This window comes from Manduca sexta, chromosome 10 (genome assembly GCF_014839805.1).
Source record: "Manduca sexta isolate Smith_Timp_Sample1 chromosome 10, JHU_Msex_v1.0, whole genome shotgun sequence".
Taxonomy (NCBI): Eukaryota; Metazoa; Arthropoda; class Insecta; order Lepidoptera; family Sphingidae; genus Manduca; species Manduca sexta.
In genome coordinates, this window is record NC_051124.1 from 13,367,301 (window position 1) to 13,388,036 (window position 20,736).

The window sequence follows — 20,736 nt, forward strand, 5'->3', positions numbered from 1 at the left end:
ATAAATAAGATTTTATATATTATGTAGCTTATGATTTATTATAAGATATATCTACTTTGGTTATAGCATCACAAAAACAAGTTCGCTTCACTGTACTCGTGTGTGTGCGAACGTTTTAAATGTTCTCCCTATGTGTGCATACTTATAGTGTTATTTATTCATTAAAAAGTATTTCTGCACCAAGTAGTTTTTCTTACCTAAATATTTATGTATGTTTCATTGTAAATATGTTATTTTCTCGAGATATCTACTTATTATCAGAAAGCAAAGATTTATTTATGAGAAATAAAAGACAAGACACTTTATCTTTTATGCCACATTTAGATAAATCTAAGCGGACATAAATTGTAACTTTATTATTTTATTGTTTTGTAAGTATTTTAAACGCACTACGTGCATTCTTAAAGTATTTGAAAAACGTTTTGAAATCTGCGACAGTGTAATGGACTTGTATAATAGATAGAAAATATTTTCTATCCGATGGTAACTAGCTTTCAGAAAACATAAAAACGTTGGCAAAATACGTAGAAAGTAAAATGGCAATTTTATTCCGATGTTACAAGTGAGTACTTATCTAAACAGTAATATTTAATGTTTGTTTACTCTTGAATTCAAATCAGGAGAAACGAATTTTAATTAGATATACTATTTTAATATAAACTAAAATGAAACTTCGTCATCCAAATAAAAATACCAGCAACACAAAAACAACCGTAAAACGGCAATTAAATAAAAATACGATGCATAAAAATTGGAAAACAATAGTGATGTGACATCGAAAGTTAATCGAGTGTCGATAGAGAGCATTAGCCATTAGAGTCACGAACGTCGGAATAATCATGTCGTTTGGCTCGTTGCGGTTAGAAAACAAAATAACCCTTGTTCTGATGCAAAATTAACTATTGCAAGATAGCGTTCGTGATGTAAATTCAATTTGTTTCGTATGATTATTGCGTTGATATTTTGGAGATCTTCCGTGTCGTTTCATTTTATTTATTAGTTTTATGAATGGAAAATTTTAATGGTAGTTCGTACGATATGTCGAGTATATAGAACCTGTGTAGTGGTGGTTGCATAATCGCAATTGTGTCTTTTCCCGTGACTCGCGCTATCAGTTAAGTGGATTTATTACCTATATCCCATAAGGCCACCTGACATAATTTTAGCGATCGTCAAGCAACACAATACCGATCATTAGTCGACATTAAATTCGGACCGTTTTGTTACTGTCAGATGCAGCGTATTCACTTTGCACTTTGAAGAGTCGGTATAAACGTCATCATTGTTGTTCCTGGCTATAATAATCACGATAAAAGGAGCAGTCCGAATGCCGTTAATGTATTTTTAGTTAGTTGGCATGCTTTTCAACGTTAAATGCATTCGGGAACGAACAACACGTTATTAAGTATTCACATAAAATCTCATTTATTAAAAATTACAGTGTTCATTTTAAATTAATATCCTGAGTTTGTTTTTTCATTGAGAAAATTACCTCCTGTTTAGTTGGAAGCGTCCTAACGAACTAACGCAGTTTTCGCTACAAAATTCAATTTGTTTGATTTCCGATTGCTCAAATCCGGTCGTGTCATAACCTTCTTCAAAACTTATTATTGACTCGTTCGTACCGCCTTCTATGAGGCGATATTAGAAATTTTTATAACAGTATACATCTAAGCAATGATTTGAGTTTGCCAAATCTACTCGAGCAGTATCGACCTTCACGCCATTATGCGCCATATCTTGAATGTCCAAAAGCAGACATTCGCATGTCTAACATCAGATTGTATAAATAATCACAGTTGCTATGTTGGCGATTCAATTTCCGTGTAGAATCGATACGATAGCCTCCTACCGTAAACCGAAGTTGTTTATCTCGAACAAATTCACTTTTTATCTGAACATACATTTATTTTCACCTCCACGTTTATATTTCATCCATTTCGGTTGTTTCCTCGCTCCCTCAAACCGAACGGTACGCTTCGGTCTAACATTAGTATTTTTGGATCGAACACACGGATCGAGCTAGGCGATGTCTATCAAAAATGGGCATCACTCCAACTGTTAAATGTTAAAATGCCGTATTATTTAAGCTTTATAGGCACGAAATGCAGTCTATAATTAGGTAACTGAGCTGCAAAAGGCACGTAGAAAACTGTACCAACTGGTCGTTCTCAAATAATTATATGAAAAAATAGCCGAGGATGGGGTTGCACCAATCTCTAGCGACCGGTCCGGCCACTCCGGCGTTCGCGACCAGTTCTAGCCGGCTGACAACCGGTCGTATTAAAATTTATTACACCGCCTCTCGGCTTGTTTTTAGCTAGGTTAACTTTATGTTAATGTATGCTAATGAAACTGTGTGTTTTCTTTGTTTTTCTTCGAGTGTCATCTGTTCGGAATATTTAATCTTTTTTTATGTGTAGAATGAACGTTATTTACATATTGTGTGGAAACAATATTGATGTAAGCATGTATTCGTGTCCGGCGCTGCTCGGTGTTGATATCTGGGAGCGTGCGGAGTTTATCTCGCGCTCGTGTGGTTAGTGCTCAGTAACTGCTGCGGCTCTAGTGTGGTTGTTATTGTAACTCTTGCCCTCGCGTTATCGCCGGTGTCTCATTAGTATTGTGTATTGCTCTGTAGCGGTGTGTGAGGGTATGAGGGGGTGTGGTGCGGTTTGCTGACACAACATTAAAACAATCACATCAATTATTGAAACTATGTATTTTTTTCTTCAATAATTTCTACATTTTCTTTTAAGTTCTATCAAATAAATATCAATTATAAACAATTGATACATATATTATTATTGTTAGTTCTTGTATATGTCGACAATTCAAGTTTACAAGTAAAATGTTTTTGTAGTTTTTAAAAACTTTTTTTTCATGATGAAAGTGAACTCTAGTACTATGATATTGTGCGTTTATAACACTGGACCCTACAAACATTTAGATTTCGTTTAAAAACTGTTAGTCTATTGATTTACATTTAATGTATTAATATACACTGGATAAAGAAAATGCATTCGACTGCTGTAAAGTCACGTCTCTTACATACTGTACTGTTAGTACTATACTCTCTCGCCTCCCACTGGACTTGTACACAACGCAGCTTAGCGCGGCGATACAAAACAATCTTACAAAAAATTACAATCTTTATATTAACTTAAATAACTTAATACTTTTAATAGCTATAATAATAATTATAAACCTGAGATCTTTGCAGTATAACAGAGCGCGGGCGCCGCGACGTCGCCGGGACGTCGCCGGGACGTCGCCGCGACGTCGCCGGGACGTCGCCGCGACGCCTCGCTTATTGCCTCCGTTCAACCACGGCACTACGTACACATAACTAACATTATAAATTTGCATGCATGTTCTCTCATTCATAAAAAGTATATTTTTTTCTCATTTAAATTTTATACATTACAAAAGTAGTATCACAAACAAATGTACGAACTAGTACAATTACGAAAAACGTACACATATACAGACCGGACAGGTCACATCTAATAAATACAGTTACAATACGTGAAATGTACCAAATCTACGCAACTTCAGAATAGAATCGAACTCGAAACAAAAAATAATACCTAAGACTAAATCGATCAAGGTATTCATTATCACTCGCGCGGCGGCGACTGAGATCAAGGGGTGCGCACCGGGCGCCGCCGCGCCACTCACCAACCAACACAACCAACCATCCATTCGAGCAACCAACAACGCATCCAATAATACAACACAAACAATCGCTCACAGACCACAGTGATCGACACGGTGCGGCGGCGCGGGGGGCGGACGCACCGGTGGGCACGGGAGAGCCGGCGCTGACCATCGCCCGGGGACGGTGCTCAGCCCTGGCCAAAGAAAAGGGGAGGCGGGGGACGAGATCGACGCTCGCCGCCGCGCGCCGTCGCACGAACGCGCGTCGCACGCGCCGCCCGCGCCGCCGCCGCTCAGACGCGAATATCGACACTTTATCGATAACAAAGTGCATTTCGCGTCACTACAGGCGGCGGCGCGAGCGGGCGCGCCTTATCCGCTTACAATACTACTATACATTACATATCACGCTGTGCTTTTTTCTCTTATTAAAAATATATAATAATATACATATAATATTGATATTTGTTAAAATAACGATACGTAGACATCGAGGAGGGCAGTCAGTCGGCTCGCTCGCATCGCGGCGTATCACCTCGTCCTTCACTCCGCCTGGCTCCTGAACAATTTCTTTTTCTCTATCGTGAACTGGGGGCTGATGATGATGGTGCCGCCTCGCGTTAAGTTTCTGGAAAGAAGAGCGCTTATTAGTATTGTCAATCGATGTTATCTAATTGGTTCATAAAGTGATTGATTCCAATTGTTTACTAATAAGATTGGTAGTCAGATATGATACTCACTTTAAGAATTGCGGCAACAGGCTCGTCCAGTTGGTAGCGTCGTGCTCGAGATGTATGTGTATCTCGTGGGTGGTGAGTGTGTTGGGGTCTATCTTGAAGGCGGCGAGCCTCCTCCCCGCCACGTCCACGATGACGGCGGCGCCGCGCGACCCGCACGGCTCTCCTTCCGCAAGCGCCAGCGTTTGCCTCGCCGCCCGCGCGAGCAGCTCGGCCGGGACCAACACCTCGGCCGTGGCTAGCTCGCTGGCCCCCTTGGCCGCTCGTAGTTCCCTCTCCAGCCTCTGAGCCAGCGCCGTCTCAGTCGGCGCCGGCACCGGCGCTTCCCGCCATGTTGGCCCATTCCATGCTGCAACAATAGAGAACACTATTAAATATATGAACACAAAAAACTTTTTTCTTTATTAATTAAAATATGGATATTGAATAATAATATCAAAACATTATTGTTATGTAAATATACAACATTTACTTTGGCCGATATTTAGAGACCCAAAAGAGAAAATGTAGCAGATATCGATCGTCAGGGGCGAACGCGGCGCCAAGGGCAAGGGAGCGCATCGCTCTGAACAGCTGACACGTCAGCTGAGCTTGACGTTTGTGCCGGTCGGGCCGGCCGGCGGGGCGGACGACGCCGCCGCACGCATGTCCCGAGTGCTGGCGGCTCAGTGCGCGCGCCGCATAGCAACAGCCGGCGGCAGTTAGAAAGCCGCTCCATCACTCCGCTGAATAGAAAGTAGACTCACCTTTTTCACTGCTGAATCCGACATTAAACTGGCTCGTGACCGGCAGGATCTCCATGTTTTCCAAATTTTTACTTATATTGTACACTTTTATACCGAAAAATAAAACGGAAAAACTGTTCCGCGTCCGGAACTTATACTAGAAAAATATCACAAGTCTCTTTTGTACTGCGAATGCGCACACAACGAGCCGGCTTCCGACCGGCGACTAGTAATCGTGAAGAGATCGAAGTGAATACGGAACGTCCGAAGCTCACGACTGCATCAGATCTGATCTCGTAACCACAGGGCTTCGTCACTTGCCCCCGGCTCACTGTTTGACCCACCCGACCCTGTCGCTCTCTCTGACGGACTGACGATATCGGGAACCACTCGCATGTTTTATAGAGGGCCGCGGTCGGGGGTGCGGGGGGACGCTCCGCGGGCGGCAGCGGGCGCCCCGCACGCCAGTTTCGCCGGGCCGCGGTGTTGGGAGGTCGTCTCCACGCCGCTCCGTGCCGGCATCCGCCGCGAGCCGGCCGGCTTCTTTGTCCGAGTTCCACCGGTGGAACCGATCACCTACAGTGTGTCTCATTTTCATCTTAAAGTGTTAGATAATCGCCTGTACATGTATTGTCCTCTGTAAACTTTGTAGAAACTTCTAGAACACTGATTTTACCAATGTTGTAACTCTCGAATGCGTTATAATAAAAATGGCCGACGCCGGCCGGTTATTGTCGACAATGATTGTATATGTATAGTATAACTAGTATGTAAGAATTGTTATTGGATTTTGTGTTGTACGTTAATAAAACTGTAAGTATGTCGAGTTAAGCAACGAGCTTGTTACCATGCAACCGAGTTTGTATAAGCGTATACGAAACTGTGTCTTAGTCTAGTTTCTAGAATGTGTTTAGCTATTTAATTGTAAGTTGTAATCGTAATGTAACGACGTTAAAGAAAATTCCATGTAATAAAAAACACTTAGCAAGTTTGTAAACAAATATTGAAGCGCAAGATGTTAAGAAAACATCAGAAATAGCTGGTTCTGAAATAAACGCTGAACGCGTTTGCATACTCGCAATAATGATACGATAAATAAACCGAGGAAATGATTTAAAAACAAGTTTTTTGTGGCCATATTATCTCACAAACATGTCGGACCAGTTTAAAATATGTCTACAATGAAATGAGACAACTGCTTGTCACAACTGAGAGTATTTGGCAAACACACAATTCGCTTAAATCCATCATAAACATTTTTATCTTTGACGTACAAACCCTTTAGAGTTGAAACTCACAAAGACAAGAAAATCTTTTGTTATTTAAGAAAACAGAAATCATTTTCATTTTTTACCTGAGCTTAAGATACAGTTTTTAAAAACACTAGCTCAAAAACCACAGTTGATAAAAAAAAAAACAGAAAGTGAAACCTAATTAAATTTCTCCAAATCAACAATCAGACCACAGAACAGATAGAACAAAGGTGCGATTTTGATAAGAAATATTCATTCAACATGAGAATGCTTAAAAATATTAAAGGGCCGTTAAATTCTAATTTTTAAATAACGGTCCTTCCAGAACCTTGTAGAGAAATAAATGAAGTTCATCTAGTTTCTATAGAACTCAATGTGGGTTAAATGCTCTTGAACAGGTATTCAAGTAAGCAACGGCAGTCATTGCATCAGCCGACCGGAAACTTCTATTGCAAAAAAAATCAACCCACTTCTCACGTTTCCGAGCAAAAACGCACCCCAACTTCCTCAATTTGAAATATTGTGCATACTTTATGGACTTTCTTTGTCTTTCACCCTTTTGTTACTAGAAAATGTATTTTCTACTCTTTGTCTAACCAGAGGTACAGAGTTAGGTAAATTATCATAATTATGGAATTATCATTATCATCAATGTTATCGAAGATCGATTTGTGAAGTGTTAAAATGTTTCACAACCGATAACCTATTTCGAAACGCTAGAATAACTAGAACAAAGCGCTAGAAACGGTTAGCAGATAACTAGTAATTGCATAGCAACCGGTATCGGAGCGCTAACCGCAAAAATAAATAGACAAAAAGAGAAATGGGGGGGTAAAAACTGTTGCCGAGTTGCGCCGGCCGGCGACTTGGCCTTGGTTCGCGACTGACTCATCGACAGGCGTGTAAAATGCGAAAACAGTCGATGCAGGAATAAAGTATTATTCGTGATGCTCTGGTGGAAAAAAATTGAAAAGTTCACGGGTCAAAAGCATGCAGCTCCGACGTCGCTCGACGAAACTAGTTTAGATAACATCTATGTTTGGAGTTGTGTTAGATCCACTCACGATCTAGTCTTTAATGTTGTGTTTTGTTTCACCAAATGTCAGAGCTATTTAGGATATTTCCATTCAGAACACGATTTAGGCTTTGTATCTATTTAGGGATTCTATAAAGAAATAATTGGATGTATTTTGTGAGTTTATCAGAAGTTATCGCAAAGAGATTTGGATGTACGATATGAAGTAATAAAACTGATGACGAAAGACAAAGCATGCTAACTTTTGTCCTCGGCTCCGTTTGATAGATTAAGTTTACGTCAATTTTTTTTTATATAAATTTCTTTGTTTTAATAAATCGATTTATATATCCATCGTATATAGGTAAAAATATTTAAATCAATATAATCTACTTTTAGAAATCGTAAGCACTCATTAACAAATTTCAACAAAGGGAAAGATACAAAGCATTCATGAATCATCAAAAACTTACCTACTTAACAATGTTTGATTTTTGAAGAAATAAATGGCGTTAAATGTTTTATTTAACTCAAGGACTTGACAATATGCAAATATAACATTTCCTTATATTGATAACAGACATAATTAACCGATGTGAACAGTAGTGTTACTTCATCGCGGTACTTGTCTTATTGTTTTATTTAATATCGATATCTTTGTCCAGTTTACGATAACGAGTATTTACAAGGATGATATTATCGTATTTTAAAAGCGAGATTGCCATAACGATCTATCATTTAATTCCTCAAAAGATTTCTATCTAGTTGCCAGGCGGTAGGTCGGACACCAACGTTTTTTTAGCCCTACCAAATTTACAAGTATTGACTGTTAAAATCAACATAATTACTGAGGACCATGAACTAATCTTGGAGCCGAGCAGTTAATTATGCTTTTAATCCAAAGTTCTTAGTATTTCCAGTAATTGCTACTCAAAGGGCAATCGCTTCCCATATAAGAGTCTTGCCCATCTCGTTATGCATATAAAAAATTGAACCTGTCGGAAGGGTCGTTTGACAATGCATCCCCTGTCTTGATACGTCGTTTTTATTATTGTTAATAGCCCTGGCAACAAGATCCCGAGACAGGACGCAACCTGTCCGAGGACTTGTTTCGACTTGTTCTATCTTGGGAAGGGACTGATATTTAAAGTAAATTGTATTGTAGATTTTGTTAGCGTGTTGGTATCATTGTTGAAATAAATGTAGATTTTATCGTTTTTTTTTTTTTTGGAAAATGCTTTTTATTTATAGATTAGTTATTATTGTTATCAGGAAAAATCTTATTTATATAAATATTGATTATATAAAAGTGCATTTGAAATCTACTGTAAATGATTCAGGTTAATTTATAAAGCATAAGCCTTGTTGTTTTAATCATATAGGTACTTAATATTTTTTCCTTAAAAATGTTTTCTTACAATTATAATCTCCGATTAGCTAACCCCTTATTTTTTTATTATCTCTTAGCAACAAGTAAGAACTAATTATTGAATTTTCATTATTATCCTTTAAAGCTTGTTTATACCATAAATCCAGACAATGCATTTAGGAATATAGTGTACCTAATAAATGTTTTAGAAAATATGTTTTAATGAAAAAATATATATTATATGCCTCTAATAAAGTGCTGATGATAAAGTGTTAGCAGGCAAAAAAAAATTATCATTTACTTTACTTTTGGATCGTGACAGTTGTTTCTGGAAAAATCGACATTTAGAAAAAAAAATCATTTTTTTAATAAGTCAAGTACAATAATCATATTTTTGTTATTTACTTTATGTGGCATAGTTTATCTATTAAGATGTACCTTCGTGCAAATTTTCCAATCATTAAAAATCGAAAACTGCAAAGAGAAAATCAAAAGCAACAAATGCTAGCAAAAAACACATTAATATTAATCGCGGGTTTGCATAATGCATGATTAGCAATCAAATAATCCGACCAAACAATACCGTCGCCCGTACTGAATACAACGTTAGTAATGTGGATTGTTTAACTTGGCCGGGTAGGCGACAAATAATTATGTAAACATACCTATAGATAGAATGTGAGACGTGACGTCCATATTATGTTTATAAACGGGCAATGATGATAATTGCGTTATTGTGTCAAGATAGCTGCAATTTAGTGTTGCCAGACGAGTTTTGAATATTGAATCTTGTGTGGAAAAAAAAAGAATTGTCTCAATTAATCTATGCTTTTTTTCAAGAATATCATGTAGTTTCATACAAATATGTCCACAAGCACAAAAACTTCTTTAAAGTTGTTTAAAAAACACGATTTCTCCACCGCTCACGTCACGTAAAATTGCCAAAATACTTACCCAATTTGTCTTAAATCTGTGGATTTTAGACGTTCTTTAGGATTTTGTAAAATTCGATTATTTGTATAAATTCCGAAACTTTAGAATTCTCCACTTTAATATTAAAGTAACGTAGTATTATCTTTGGCGGATCCAGACGTGACCTATAAAATTAAAAACCTATTCAACCAAGTGTCATCTGGCAATACTGGTTGATAACTAGCAACCCGCGCGAGAAGATAAACGAGGAAATTAAGTTATCGGATATTGCAATTTCTTATTAATAATGCAATACACAAGCAAGTTGCGGGACTATAATTATTTCACTGTCGCAAGATGCATTGAGCTAGCGAGATAAACAATTATTGAGTTCGATTTAATTTCTTATTATCGCGATAATCTGAACGAGCAAGTCACTTTGATTTTAAATGTATGACAAAAGGAAAACTAGAACTTTGAAAGTACTGCATCGCGCTCATCACTGAGTAGTATCAAAATTAGTAATAAAATAGTTTCCTAACTGGAACTGCTTGAAAGAAATGAATAATGTAATGAAACCCAGAGATTCGTATATAAATACCTATGTGGTATATAGCCTATATTAATTATCGCCTAATACATGGATCTTACGAAGTATATTCAGATTTGAAAGGTATTATTCGTTACAAGATCTTGGCTCAAATCCAATTTTTTTAACACCGAGCTTTAATGTGTTAATCCTTTTTAGAACAAAAGTTGAAAGACTTTGGCAGATGAAGTGCTTGCTTTTTGTCTTCAGAGTATTATATTTGACGTGTCTTTGATGGCATAATCTGAGTTTTGGCAAGACAAAGTGAGTATACTGAATCTGGTTAGCAGTGTGCCAAATAATTTTTTATCAGCAAAATTGTGTCGACTGGCGACGGATAATCATCTTTCTTGTCAATACTTTAACTGACTCAACGTGTGCAGAGGTCACATAAAAAAAATATCATTTTGGTTAAAGATTACTTCAATCACTACCCATATTGCGGGGATGTTGTTTACCATCAAGCGCGTCACTAGCTCGTATGCCTGCTAAGACAATAAAAAAAATACTGTCAATTTACTTCAAATATTGCTAATAAAATTAAGGCACGTGACCATCTTGATTAATATTCCGGTAACGTCCCGGCCAACACAGCTGACTTCTTAAGTACCTGTTTTGACATGTTTGGACTAATGTGGATGTTTTGGACGCTTTGTTCATGTGGGTTCATTATGCGACATAGTTCCTGGTTGTTAGTTTTTGTATAATCTTGCTAGAAAGAGCGAAACAAATGAGGCATTTTATGATCAGTTAGTTAGCTCGCTTGAAGTATGCTGTGCTTATACGCCGTGTTTGTGTATCAATTTATTCCAAATACCTTAGCTAATTAAAAAAAAAAAACATATGTAATAATATATTTTATTTTTTATTAAGACTGGTTTGATTAAAATATCTATAAAAATAGTTCTATTTATTTTTAAGTAGTTATAAAATGTAAAATAAGGTGAAGAATTTTATAGTCTATTGTAATATTGATATTGTCATTAAAAATGATTTGCATGCATATTAAAATAAACGTTATTTAAATAATCGAAAAGGTATAAACTTACTTATATTGTTTTAAAATTCAGATCAATTTTATAAAATATACGCTAAAATGACTCATGTAGAACAGGTTACATTATGATCGCAACCTAAATAATGTATTTATTTTGTTTTAATAAAGCTTTTTGTTGTTTAATAATTGTATTTTATTTAGATTCCTCAGTAATAAACCCTATAGCAAAATGACAATTTACACAACCGATACATATTTATTACTCTATTTTTAAAAATCCTAGATTTATCCATTCATGTAAATCAAAGATGGACACTTATCTGTGTTCAGCACTAATTGTAGCAAGCATACATCTCCCATCCACAGCGTGTTCCCCCCGCACTCTGACTGCAGGGTGTACATCATTTACGATGGGATTATTCCCTATATTTACATATTTCTTTGGTTATATTTTTTATTATACACATAAAATTATGATATTAAAATATTTTGAACTCAACCAGTCTGTATCTGTATTTGTGGGTTATCTGGGTATGTCCTTAGTTATCTCGGGTTGTTGAGTTCTGGCCTACTATTTGGCAATTTAGATAAAATACCGATATGTTTATACAAATGATTCTGCGAGTGATAGCGCGAACGCAAATGTGGACTAGATTTTACTATCTTTTGCCTATTTAGATAACTTTACATAGGCCTTTTATCTCTGAATGGGTAGGCAGAGAAGGTAGTGTCCATTCTTTGTTAATATCCAAAACGTGACAATGGGAAAGATTAGTAACACATTGGTAAGTTCAATTTCAGGGTAACCACACGAACAATGTTATTCTAAATAGAATTACTCACAAAAAATAATCTTGCCCGACATAGGAATTTTATCCAGTAACTTTCTATAAACAGCCGAAGTATGCCAGTACTACACTAATGGTATTAAATATTGATAAATTTGGTAGTTTTCTATGAAATCATAAAGGTACTCCTTGGTTTTCGAATATCCAATTCATGTGTAATGAAGTAAAATGGTAAAATAAAAAAACATCCAAATTAAATTTATAATAATGCCATACCCCTAGTACTGATATCGAAATTAACAATGCATATAAGCATTTAATTACATTATATTTATTGCCAAAGAATATAAAGTACATAAAAAAAAATTTATTACTTGAAGGACTGCACCATCAAATAATAAATTAATTACAATATTTAAAACACAATAGTTTTTCTTCCATCAGTGCATACATTCATACAATCCATACAATGCTTGTTTTATAAAAGTAAAAGTTCTGTTAATTTTTATGAGTACAGTTCTCGTACCCTTTATCGCTCGTAAAAGTCTTTCAATTCAATAATCCCCTGTTTATGACCCTCGTGAATCAGGGAATATTTGTTTTAAATTGAGTTATTTAGTTTTTATTTAATAAACGTCTGGAATAACAAAAATCTGATGATCATTAGATGTCCCTATTAACATCCATGACTGTGTTCTTAAAGGAGAAGGCAGAGTATCAAATACATGATTTAGAAAGGTTTTTATACATCTATTACATTTAGACTGATTACCTTAAATCGAGAAATAAGCTTTGGTTGCAGACTATCAGAACTCCTATTGAAAGGTTTAGTAAGCCAAAAACAACGCAGTTAATTGGAAACCAGCAGAAGTACATAACAAACTCGTATTGCTAACCCACCTGCCTAGTAACGCTGCCTAAAAATAATAAGAGTTAAAAGAATACGCTGTTCGTCTCTCTCTAACACACCAAAAACCAAGCATTAATAAGAGACAAAAAATGTGGTAATATATCCATTTGTATTCAATAGCCAATATTATGTAAATAACGTACGAAAGCGTCGCATCGCGCATAATGTGGATGAAGAGATGTCAAGATGGACAGTTGTGGGCAGAATATGGCCAATCTGTGGTAAACTATGGACTTAGCAAGAAGGTGGGCCTGTAGTTATAACAGTTATGTGTTTTAAAAAACAAGTTCTTTTTCCGCGAAAAAAATTCCTGTGGAAAAACGATTTCTTTGCGATGGACTAGCGAGGATTTGAAAGGGCATCTCACAGTAATTATTACTACTCCATATCTTTAATGTTATTAATTAATGATAGAAAGTATCTAAGGCGACAAGTAAGCCTATATGCTGCGCACATAACAATAAAGAAATAATCGAAATCAAAAACTACAAATTGTATATTTGCACCAAGTTCAGATACAAATCTACTGCACGTTGGACGAATTACGTATGAAATAGCGAAACCTCGCCATATGTACGACACAACTTTCTTATGTGAAATATTATAAAGCCTATTTTTGAATCATTAAAAAAACTACTGCACGAGGTATCAATATAGTTTAGAGAAAAGAATCGCAGTAACACGGTCTCTAGACGTGTATAATCAGTAGGATCGCTAGACAATGCTGTTATTGAACATATAATATGTATCAAGGGAACTCGGTGACGCAGGGTTACTTATATTATCCGCGTACAAGGTGAGAATAAATGATAACTCATTGAAAGACTACGAACTACTGCTCAAAAGGTTTCAACCCTGAATGTAGGAAACTGGCTTGATTATCTGTAAAATGAAATGTCTGTTAAAAAGAGGTGTGAAATAGAAACGTATTTTGACACCAATTAGAGTTAGTTTGCTTTGTAGCATATTGTAAATTATAAACTTTACGGCTTACGAGATAATTTTTTGTTATAAAAAAAACCTAAATAGGTCTGACGTAGTCCAAAAAATAGTAGAGGTCCCACTAGCCGAAAGGAAACGAATAAGGAATAAGGATAGGTGGAGATTTTGGTTTATCATACATAAGTATTTTATTGAACGTTCAAATTAAATATCTACCTAACACAATACGAAACCAACACTTATATTTTGTATGTGGTACCTATCTCATTCCTGAAACTAGTGAAATTGATTCTAAGAATTATTTTAACAATATGTCATAGCCTCTCAGTAAATAGGGCATATTTTATTAACTTTTAGTCCTGCAGAATACTTCCACAGAGCGGTCGAAAAGCCACTCTAATTATAAACTCCGTAGTAAACGTTTGTATGTCACAATCCATTACTCACAACACACCCCAAAAATCCTACCGATTTGCCCAAACTCATTTGGGTACGCGGCAGTCGAAATTACTAATATTTGGGCCCATTCCGGTTGATTTATTATTCCACGTTGTAATGGTGTCCGTGTAAATATGTTTATAATTATTGGGCGTTACATATTTTGTGATGTCATAGAATAGTTTATTTTTGATAATTTGACGTCATCCTCTAATAACGTCAGAAGATCGAAACTGATTCTATGTAAATTACTGTTAGATGATAATTATACTTCAAAATTACATCAAAATCTGTCACAGAAAGTATTACAAAAATGCTCTCAAAAATTAATAAGTAATCTGGTGGAAGTAAGTTTTAATGCATGAACAAAGCCGTGTCGTTACTGCCATTACGGCGAGGGCGTGCGAGCGAGATAGCAACATATAATCTACCCTTTCTTGCTCATACCAAACATTATATAAATACACATAAATATGTTACCATATTGTAATATTAGATGATTTATTTTTAAAATGTTAATTATATTATATGTTATGTATACACTTCAAAAAGTAACAAACCTCTTTGGAACCATGGTCTATCCGAGATGTTAAAAAAAATATATTCAATTTAAAATTTAAATGACAAAGTTTAATTATAATATACATAATTGATTTTGTAAAACCGTACATATTTTACGTAAATGTATGTATCATAATAATATAATCGTTTATATTTACTTCAAATTAGCATCAAGGTAAGGCTGGTAATTGTACTGTTATTAATACATTTTCAGTTGTTATGTTTTCCTGGTGTATGATACAATATAAATTAAAATAGATAATGATACAATGTTAAAATTTCAGTATCATTGAACATTTGACTGCCTATTATTAGTCTTACTGTATATTGTATTCGTAAGCCGGATTACACCTCTCTGAGGTCTCTGGTGTGAATCCTGGGTTGGAAGTTATGTAGCGTTTTTTGCTGAATATCAACCCGGAGCATGGAATTTGTGCTCGATATAGCGATGTGCTCGCCCTCTATCACATTACATGTTGGAGGTCACTTGACGAAAAGTGGGTGCACGTTCACCTACCCATTCGGGGATAAATGATGTAGCGTTCCACAAAAAAAAAAGAACACAGGAGAAACACCTTATAAATTTTACTTATGATAACTTTGAAGTCAACTAATTTAACAATAGCCATAAAACAGTTCCTATTGTGTGTTTATTGACAGTGAAGATCAACATCAGGCCACCTAGCGGCTAGCTCTTTTGTCACCGTAAACTACGCCATAAAATTTACAAGCACAGTTTTCAAGCCTATAAAACAATTTGATTTAACTAATTGTTTCGCCACCGGTTTAATCTAAATAATAAAACTATAATGGGTGCACCCCTTGTCCATTGTTGTGCACACAATGGCGGGTCGCCTGGTAACAGCGGCCCGTTTGCGACGACTCGTGCGTGACCGACGGACGCTTTTTATTTCGCCAATCTGCCAGTGAGAGATGGAGTTTTCTAGAATTGGGATTTTTGAGGGAACTTTTTGGGCCTTATCCTTTGACAGTTTTAACTCGTAACATGGCTTTGTTACGTTGACTTCTTCAAATTAGCGTGGAATAACTGTATGATAACTTCAAAATTCATAAACAAAGTTATTAAGTGTCGAAATATCGTGTAGCAATAAGGATCAGGACTCTGGAGTAAATGATGTTATAGAAGAATTTAATTTGAATGGGCTAATAGCAATTTGATTGAATATTTCATCAGCTGAGTAACATCATGAGGATGATTACATATTTGTACTATAGCAGTAGTCGTTACTAAGGCTCATAACACGAAGTAAAGATTGGGGTAATCTTTGTAACTTACTGTCCTAAGTATTGTCCTTGTTGGGGACTGTATTAAAACTTCCACGGATTTGTTCACTGGTTTATTTTCGAATCTGCTTATCTCGTACCAATTTTCTTATTCTGCCTCGAACTACAAACTACGCATACAATATCCCGACTTACATACTAGTTTAGGAGGCACTATAACGCACGGGTGTGCCTCCTACGCACTTTTCGGTCATTGGCCCGCCGTTTTTCCCTCGTTGGCGCGTCCGTCGCTCTGATTGGCCGTAGGGTTCTGGTGGGCGGGGCGTCGTTCCATGATGCGCCGGCGCCGGGTCCCTCGTCGAGCGCGTGCAGTGCGCGCCTCAGTCGCGCGGCGACCGCCGTCCCGCGACGTTGCTCCTCTGGATGCGGCGTTGACGGGTCGCTCGCTGAGCGTGCGGCGCGCGGGCTTCAGTCCCGCTGCGTCCGCCGTCCCGTAACGTCGCTCCTTAGGCAGCGTCGTCGACGGGCCTCAGTGTCACGGCGGCCGCGAAGTCGTCGTGTCGCTAACATCCTCCCCGGCGTAGCTCGCGCAGCCTCCTCCTCCGGGTGCAGCACGACGATCTTCGTCACCGGGCGTCGAAATACGCCGCTCTTTGTCTTGATTTCAGCGACTCGTATGGCTCCGTCGGGTCCCTCGAACGTGCGCTGGACGATCCCCAGCGGCCACACGTTCCTCGGCAGCTGTTGGTCGGCGATGGCGACCACGTCGTTCACGCGCAGCGGACGAACTCTTCTTGTTGACTCGCCGCGGGGTACCAGGGTCGGTAGGTACTCCGCTATCCACCGGCGCCAGAAGTTGTCCGCCAACGCTTGCGCCGCTCGCCATGCCCGTCGATCGACGTCTTCACAGGGTCCGATTGTGGGAAGGCCCGATGATGAGCCCAACAAAAGTGATTGGGCGTGAGCGCCTCCGGGTCCCTCGGGTCGACGCTCACGTGGGTCAGTGGTCTTGAGTTGACTGAATGTTCGGCTTCAGCCAACAACGTCCGTAGGGTTTCTTCGGACGGCGCCTTTTCCTTTAGGGTGACGGTTAGTGCGGTTTTGACTGATCGCACCAACCGTTCCCACGCACCTCCCTGGTTGGGTGCGCCCGGAGGGATGAAGCGCCACTCCATCCGATGCAGCAGCCCGACGTTGCGTAGCTCGGGTTGCCACTCCTTGTAGGCCGCTCGTAGCTCTTCATCCGCTCCCTGAAGTTTGTGGCGTTGTCGGAATACATTATTTTCGGCCATCCTCTTCTTGCTGCCATCCTGCGCAACGCCATGATGGCCGAATCCGTTGACAGGGATGCGGCGAGCTCCAGATGTATGGCGCGTGTCGTTAGACAGGTGAACAGCGCGCCCCAACGCTTCTCTCGCCGGCGTCCGATCTTCACTATCATCGGCCCGAAGTAGTCCACTCCGCAGTTGGAGAAGGGCCGATGATACGGGTCCGCGGGCACGGGGTAGATCTCCCGTGGCCGGTGGCTGCGGCTTCGTGCGTCGCACCTTACACAGTGCGCAGTCTCGTTCCACGGTGCGCACGGTGGGCCTCAGGTGTATTATCCAATATTTTTGCCGCAGGTCGTTGGTCACGCGCTCCCTATTTGCGTGACCTGCGGCACAGTGTTCTTGCAGCACGATGAGCTTCGTGACGGGGTGTCGGCCGTCCAAGATGACCGGTCGTTTGGCGTCATCCGGGACTGTGGCTGCTCCGATGCGTCCCCGGACTCGCAGCACGCCATCTTCTAACACCGGGTCCAGCTTGAATAGCCGACTCGTCCTTTGTACCGGCTGGGAAGACTTCAATCGTTGCAGCTCTTCCCCGAAGCTCTCCCTTTGCGCCTGTTGCATTAATAACATCTCCGCCCGCTTCAGGTGTCCCACTTCCAGGTGTGGTGTCTTGCGTCGCGCGATGTCCGCGAACGCCAAGACTCTCGCCGTGGCTCGCACCAATGTTTCATACTTGGAGAAGCGGGTCGGGTCGGGCAGCCAGCGTTCCTTTCCGGGCTCTCTGTGACGTGCAGGACCTCTGCTTCGTCGTCCTGACTTCCGTCTCTCGTGGGCCATGATTGTTCGGGCTCGAGGAGGAAATCAGGTCCCCGGAACCACCGGCTGTCTTCACTCACGGCGTCGCTCCGAAGTCGAGTGGCTTCATCGGCGACGTTGTGCGTCGTGGGTAGCCATCGCCACTCACTTTTGTCGGTGAGCTCGGCGATCTCCCGCAGACGATGCGCGACGAAGGGTGTGTACCGTCGCTCGTCGTTCCGGATCCAGTGGATGACTGTTGTGGAGTCAGTCCAATATATAGTTCTCTCCGCCACGATGCGATGCTCCTTCTTCACTGCGTCAGCGAGGCGCGCCCCGATTACCGCCGCTTGCAGCTCGAGGCGGGGTATCGTTTGCGTCCGTCGCGGTGCCACCTTCGCCTTGGCGGCCACCAAAGAGAGTGTAACGTTCTCTTGGCCGACCATCCGCCAATACGCCACCGCTGCGTAGGCCTGCTCGCTGGCGTCGCACATAACGTGGAGCTCGATGCGTCGCTCGTGGCTCGTCGGTCCATAATGTCGGGGAATGCGCAACTGGCCGATCGCCGACAGTTGCGACAACCACGTCGCGAACAGCTTGCCGTCTTCCTCTGGCACCCGTTCGTCCCACGACATCTTTAAGCGCCATAAGTTCTGAAGGATGATCTTGGCGCGAATGGTGTACACGCTGAGAAGTCCCAGTGGATCGTAGATCGACATGACTGTACTGAGGGCTTCTCTTGGTGGGCGTGCGCACTTGCGTTTTACTTCTTTCGGGACTCGGCTCATTGCTGTGTTGAATCCCAGCTCGTCTCGCTCCGGGTCCCACCGCAGTCCCAATATCTTGCTGTGTTGATGTTCTCCCCAGTTGCGTGGGCTGATTCGAGCGCAACTCTGGGGCACGTCGCGAAGCACACTCTCGTCGTTCGAGTTCCAACCGCGCAGAGTGAATCCCGCCGCCGCGTGCACCGTCTTCGTTTCCTCTATGGCTTCGTGCGCTTCTCCGGGTGTATCGTAGCTGGCCACCAAGTCGTCCATATAGTGATATTTGGTGATGGCCTCCGCTGCTCTGGGATACAGCTGCGCATGCACGTTGGCGTTGTGATTCCTTACGAAGTGCGCCATGAATGGTGAACTCGCTGCACCGAAGATCATGCTGGTCATCTTAAATCGCTGCGGCGGGTTGGTTCGGTCGTTACCGCGCCACAGAAATTGCTGCGCTGACTGATCTTCGGCACGGATCTTGATTCGCAGGAACATTTCTTGTATGTCCGCTGTGACTGCTACAGCGCTCTCCCCGAACCGAAACATTATTCCGGGCAGAGACATCAACATGTCAGGGCCTTCCAGTAAGTGGTCGTTCAGACTCACCCCGTGACTTGTCGCCGCTGCGTCGAACACCAACCTCTGCTTGCCAGGCTTGTTCGGGTTCTGCACCGCGAAGTGAGGGAGGTACCAACAGACGGGACTCGATGATTCTGACCCGTCGCACCTCACTGCGTATCCTTTTTCTATAAGGTTATTCACCTGTGCAGTATATTCGCGGGCAAATTCAGGCGAGGCGTCCATCTTGTGCTCGATTTGTCGCAGGCGTCGAAGTGCCGCGTTGTAGCTCGGCGGCATGGCGGTGTTGTCTTGTCGCCACGGCAAGCCGACTTCGTACCCGCAGTCTATCTTCCTTATAGACGTCTTCAATGTGGCGATGGCTCGTCGATCTGCGTCACTCACTCTCGGTTCTGGTGTGACGCCGAGCGCTTCTATTTTGAAGTGATCTTCCACGAGGTTATGCAGTCCGTCGTGCTCCCGCTCGTATATATGAAGCACGTTTTCTTTCTTTGTTATGACGCTACGTGGTAACGTACCGTGTACCACCCAGCCGAGTAGCGTTCTTGATGCAGCCGGTTCGTTGCGGCCGCCAACTCGCAGTTCTCGCGACACAATGTGCTCCCAATGATCCGCGCCCAATAAGATGCCTGGGCGCGCTCGTTCATAGCACAATTCTTCCGGCAGGTCCCTTAAATGCTTCAACTTCATAAGCACTGCCGGAATGGTCTGTTGGTGCAGTTTCAGGTGCTTTATTGTTCTTGCTCGTATTGAGTGTGGCTCGTCTTCTGTCACACCTCTAATTCGCACCGTCACCAACTTGCTGGCTTTTCCTTTTGAGCCATGTTAACGCCGCTTAGGTGCAGTGCTTGTGTAGGGCCGTCTGCACCTATCTTCTCGGCGAGATCTTCATCCATCAATGTCACCGTGGCACCTTCGTCGAGGAGAGCGTGCGTTCTCACCTCCCCCCGTGGACCGGCGACTACGACCGGGCACATCTTCAGAAGCACGGTGCGTGCGCCGACGTTCGTTTTCGGCGTCACTGACAATACTTGTTCCTTGTCACGTACCTCTGTGTTTTCCGGTTTCTTTTCCGCTTGATGCAGCGATGAGTGATGCGGACGACGACACTGTTCCACACCGCACAGCTTGGCTTTGCATGTTATGCGTCGATGAGTACTGTTCGCACACTTAAAACACAGCTTTT

The 20,736-nt window shown here is 40.9% G+C and overlaps 3 protein-coding genes across 3 annotated transcripts; all 3 read right to left on the bottom strand.

Annotated features, from left to right (window-relative positions):
- Positions 1 to 2,703: 2,703 nt before the first annotated feature.
- LOC115444211 (protein charybde) lies at positions 2,704 to 5,504 on the bottom strand. Its single transcript, XM_030169896.2, has 3 exons — positions 5,144 to 5,504; positions 4,401 to 4,746; positions 2,704 to 4,288 (listed from the first exon to the last, which is right to left on the bottom strand). The coding sequence occupies exons 1-3, from the start codon at positions 5,196 to 5,198 to the stop codon at positions 4,204 to 4,206; spliced, it is 486 nt and encodes a 161-aa protein (XP_030025756.1). The 5' UTR covers positions 5,199 to 5,504; the 3' UTR covers positions 2,704 to 4,203.
- Positions 5,505 to 16,609: 11,105 nt separating this feature from the next.
- LOC119188939 lies at positions 16,610 to 18,033 on the bottom strand. Its single transcript, XM_037437214.1, has 2 exons — positions 17,088 to 18,033; positions 16,610 to 17,043 (listed from the first exon to the last, which is right to left on the bottom strand). Exons 1-2 carry the CDS (start codon positions 18,031 to 18,033, stop codon positions 16,610 to 16,612), a joined length of 1,380 nt encoding a protein of 459 aa, XP_037293111.1.
- A 20-nt stretch (positions 18,034 to 18,053) lies between these two features.
- LOC119188940 lies at positions 18,054 to 20,240 on the bottom strand. Its single transcript, XM_037437215.1, has one exon. The coding sequence runs from the start codon at positions 20,238 to 20,240 to the stop codon at positions 18,054 to 18,056; it is 2,187 nt and encodes a 728-aa protein (XP_037293112.1).
- Between the last annotated feature and the right edge of the window lie 496 nt (positions 20,241 to 20,736).

Bases quoted from the DNA above. Each gene is read 5' to 3' on its own strand.
- LOC115444211 (XM_030169896.2), bottom strand. From the start codon at position 5,198: ATGGAGATCCTGCCGGTCACGAGCCAGTTTAATGTCGGATTCAGCAGT. The intron at 4,747-5,143 runs GTGAGTCTACTT...CTATTGTTGCAG, and splicing joins CGGATTCAGCAGTGAAAAAG to CATGGAATGGGCCAACATGG. The intron at 4,289-4,400 runs GTGAGTATCATA...TCTTCTTTCCAG, and splicing joins CTGTTGCCGCAATTCTTAAA to AAACTTAACGCGAGGCGGCA.
- LOC119188939 (XM_037437214.1), bottom strand. From the start codon at position 18,033: ATGCAACAGGCGCAAAGGGAGAGCTTCGGGGAAGAGCTGCAACGATTG. The intron at 17,044-17,087 runs GTTGGGCTCATC...GACCCTGTGAAG, and splicing joins GCTCACGCCCAATCACTTTT to ACGTCGATCGACGGGCATGG.
- LOC119188940 (XM_037437215.1), bottom strand. From the start codon at position 20,240: ATGAAGTTGAAGCATTTAAGGGACCTGCCGGAAGAATTGTGCTATGAA.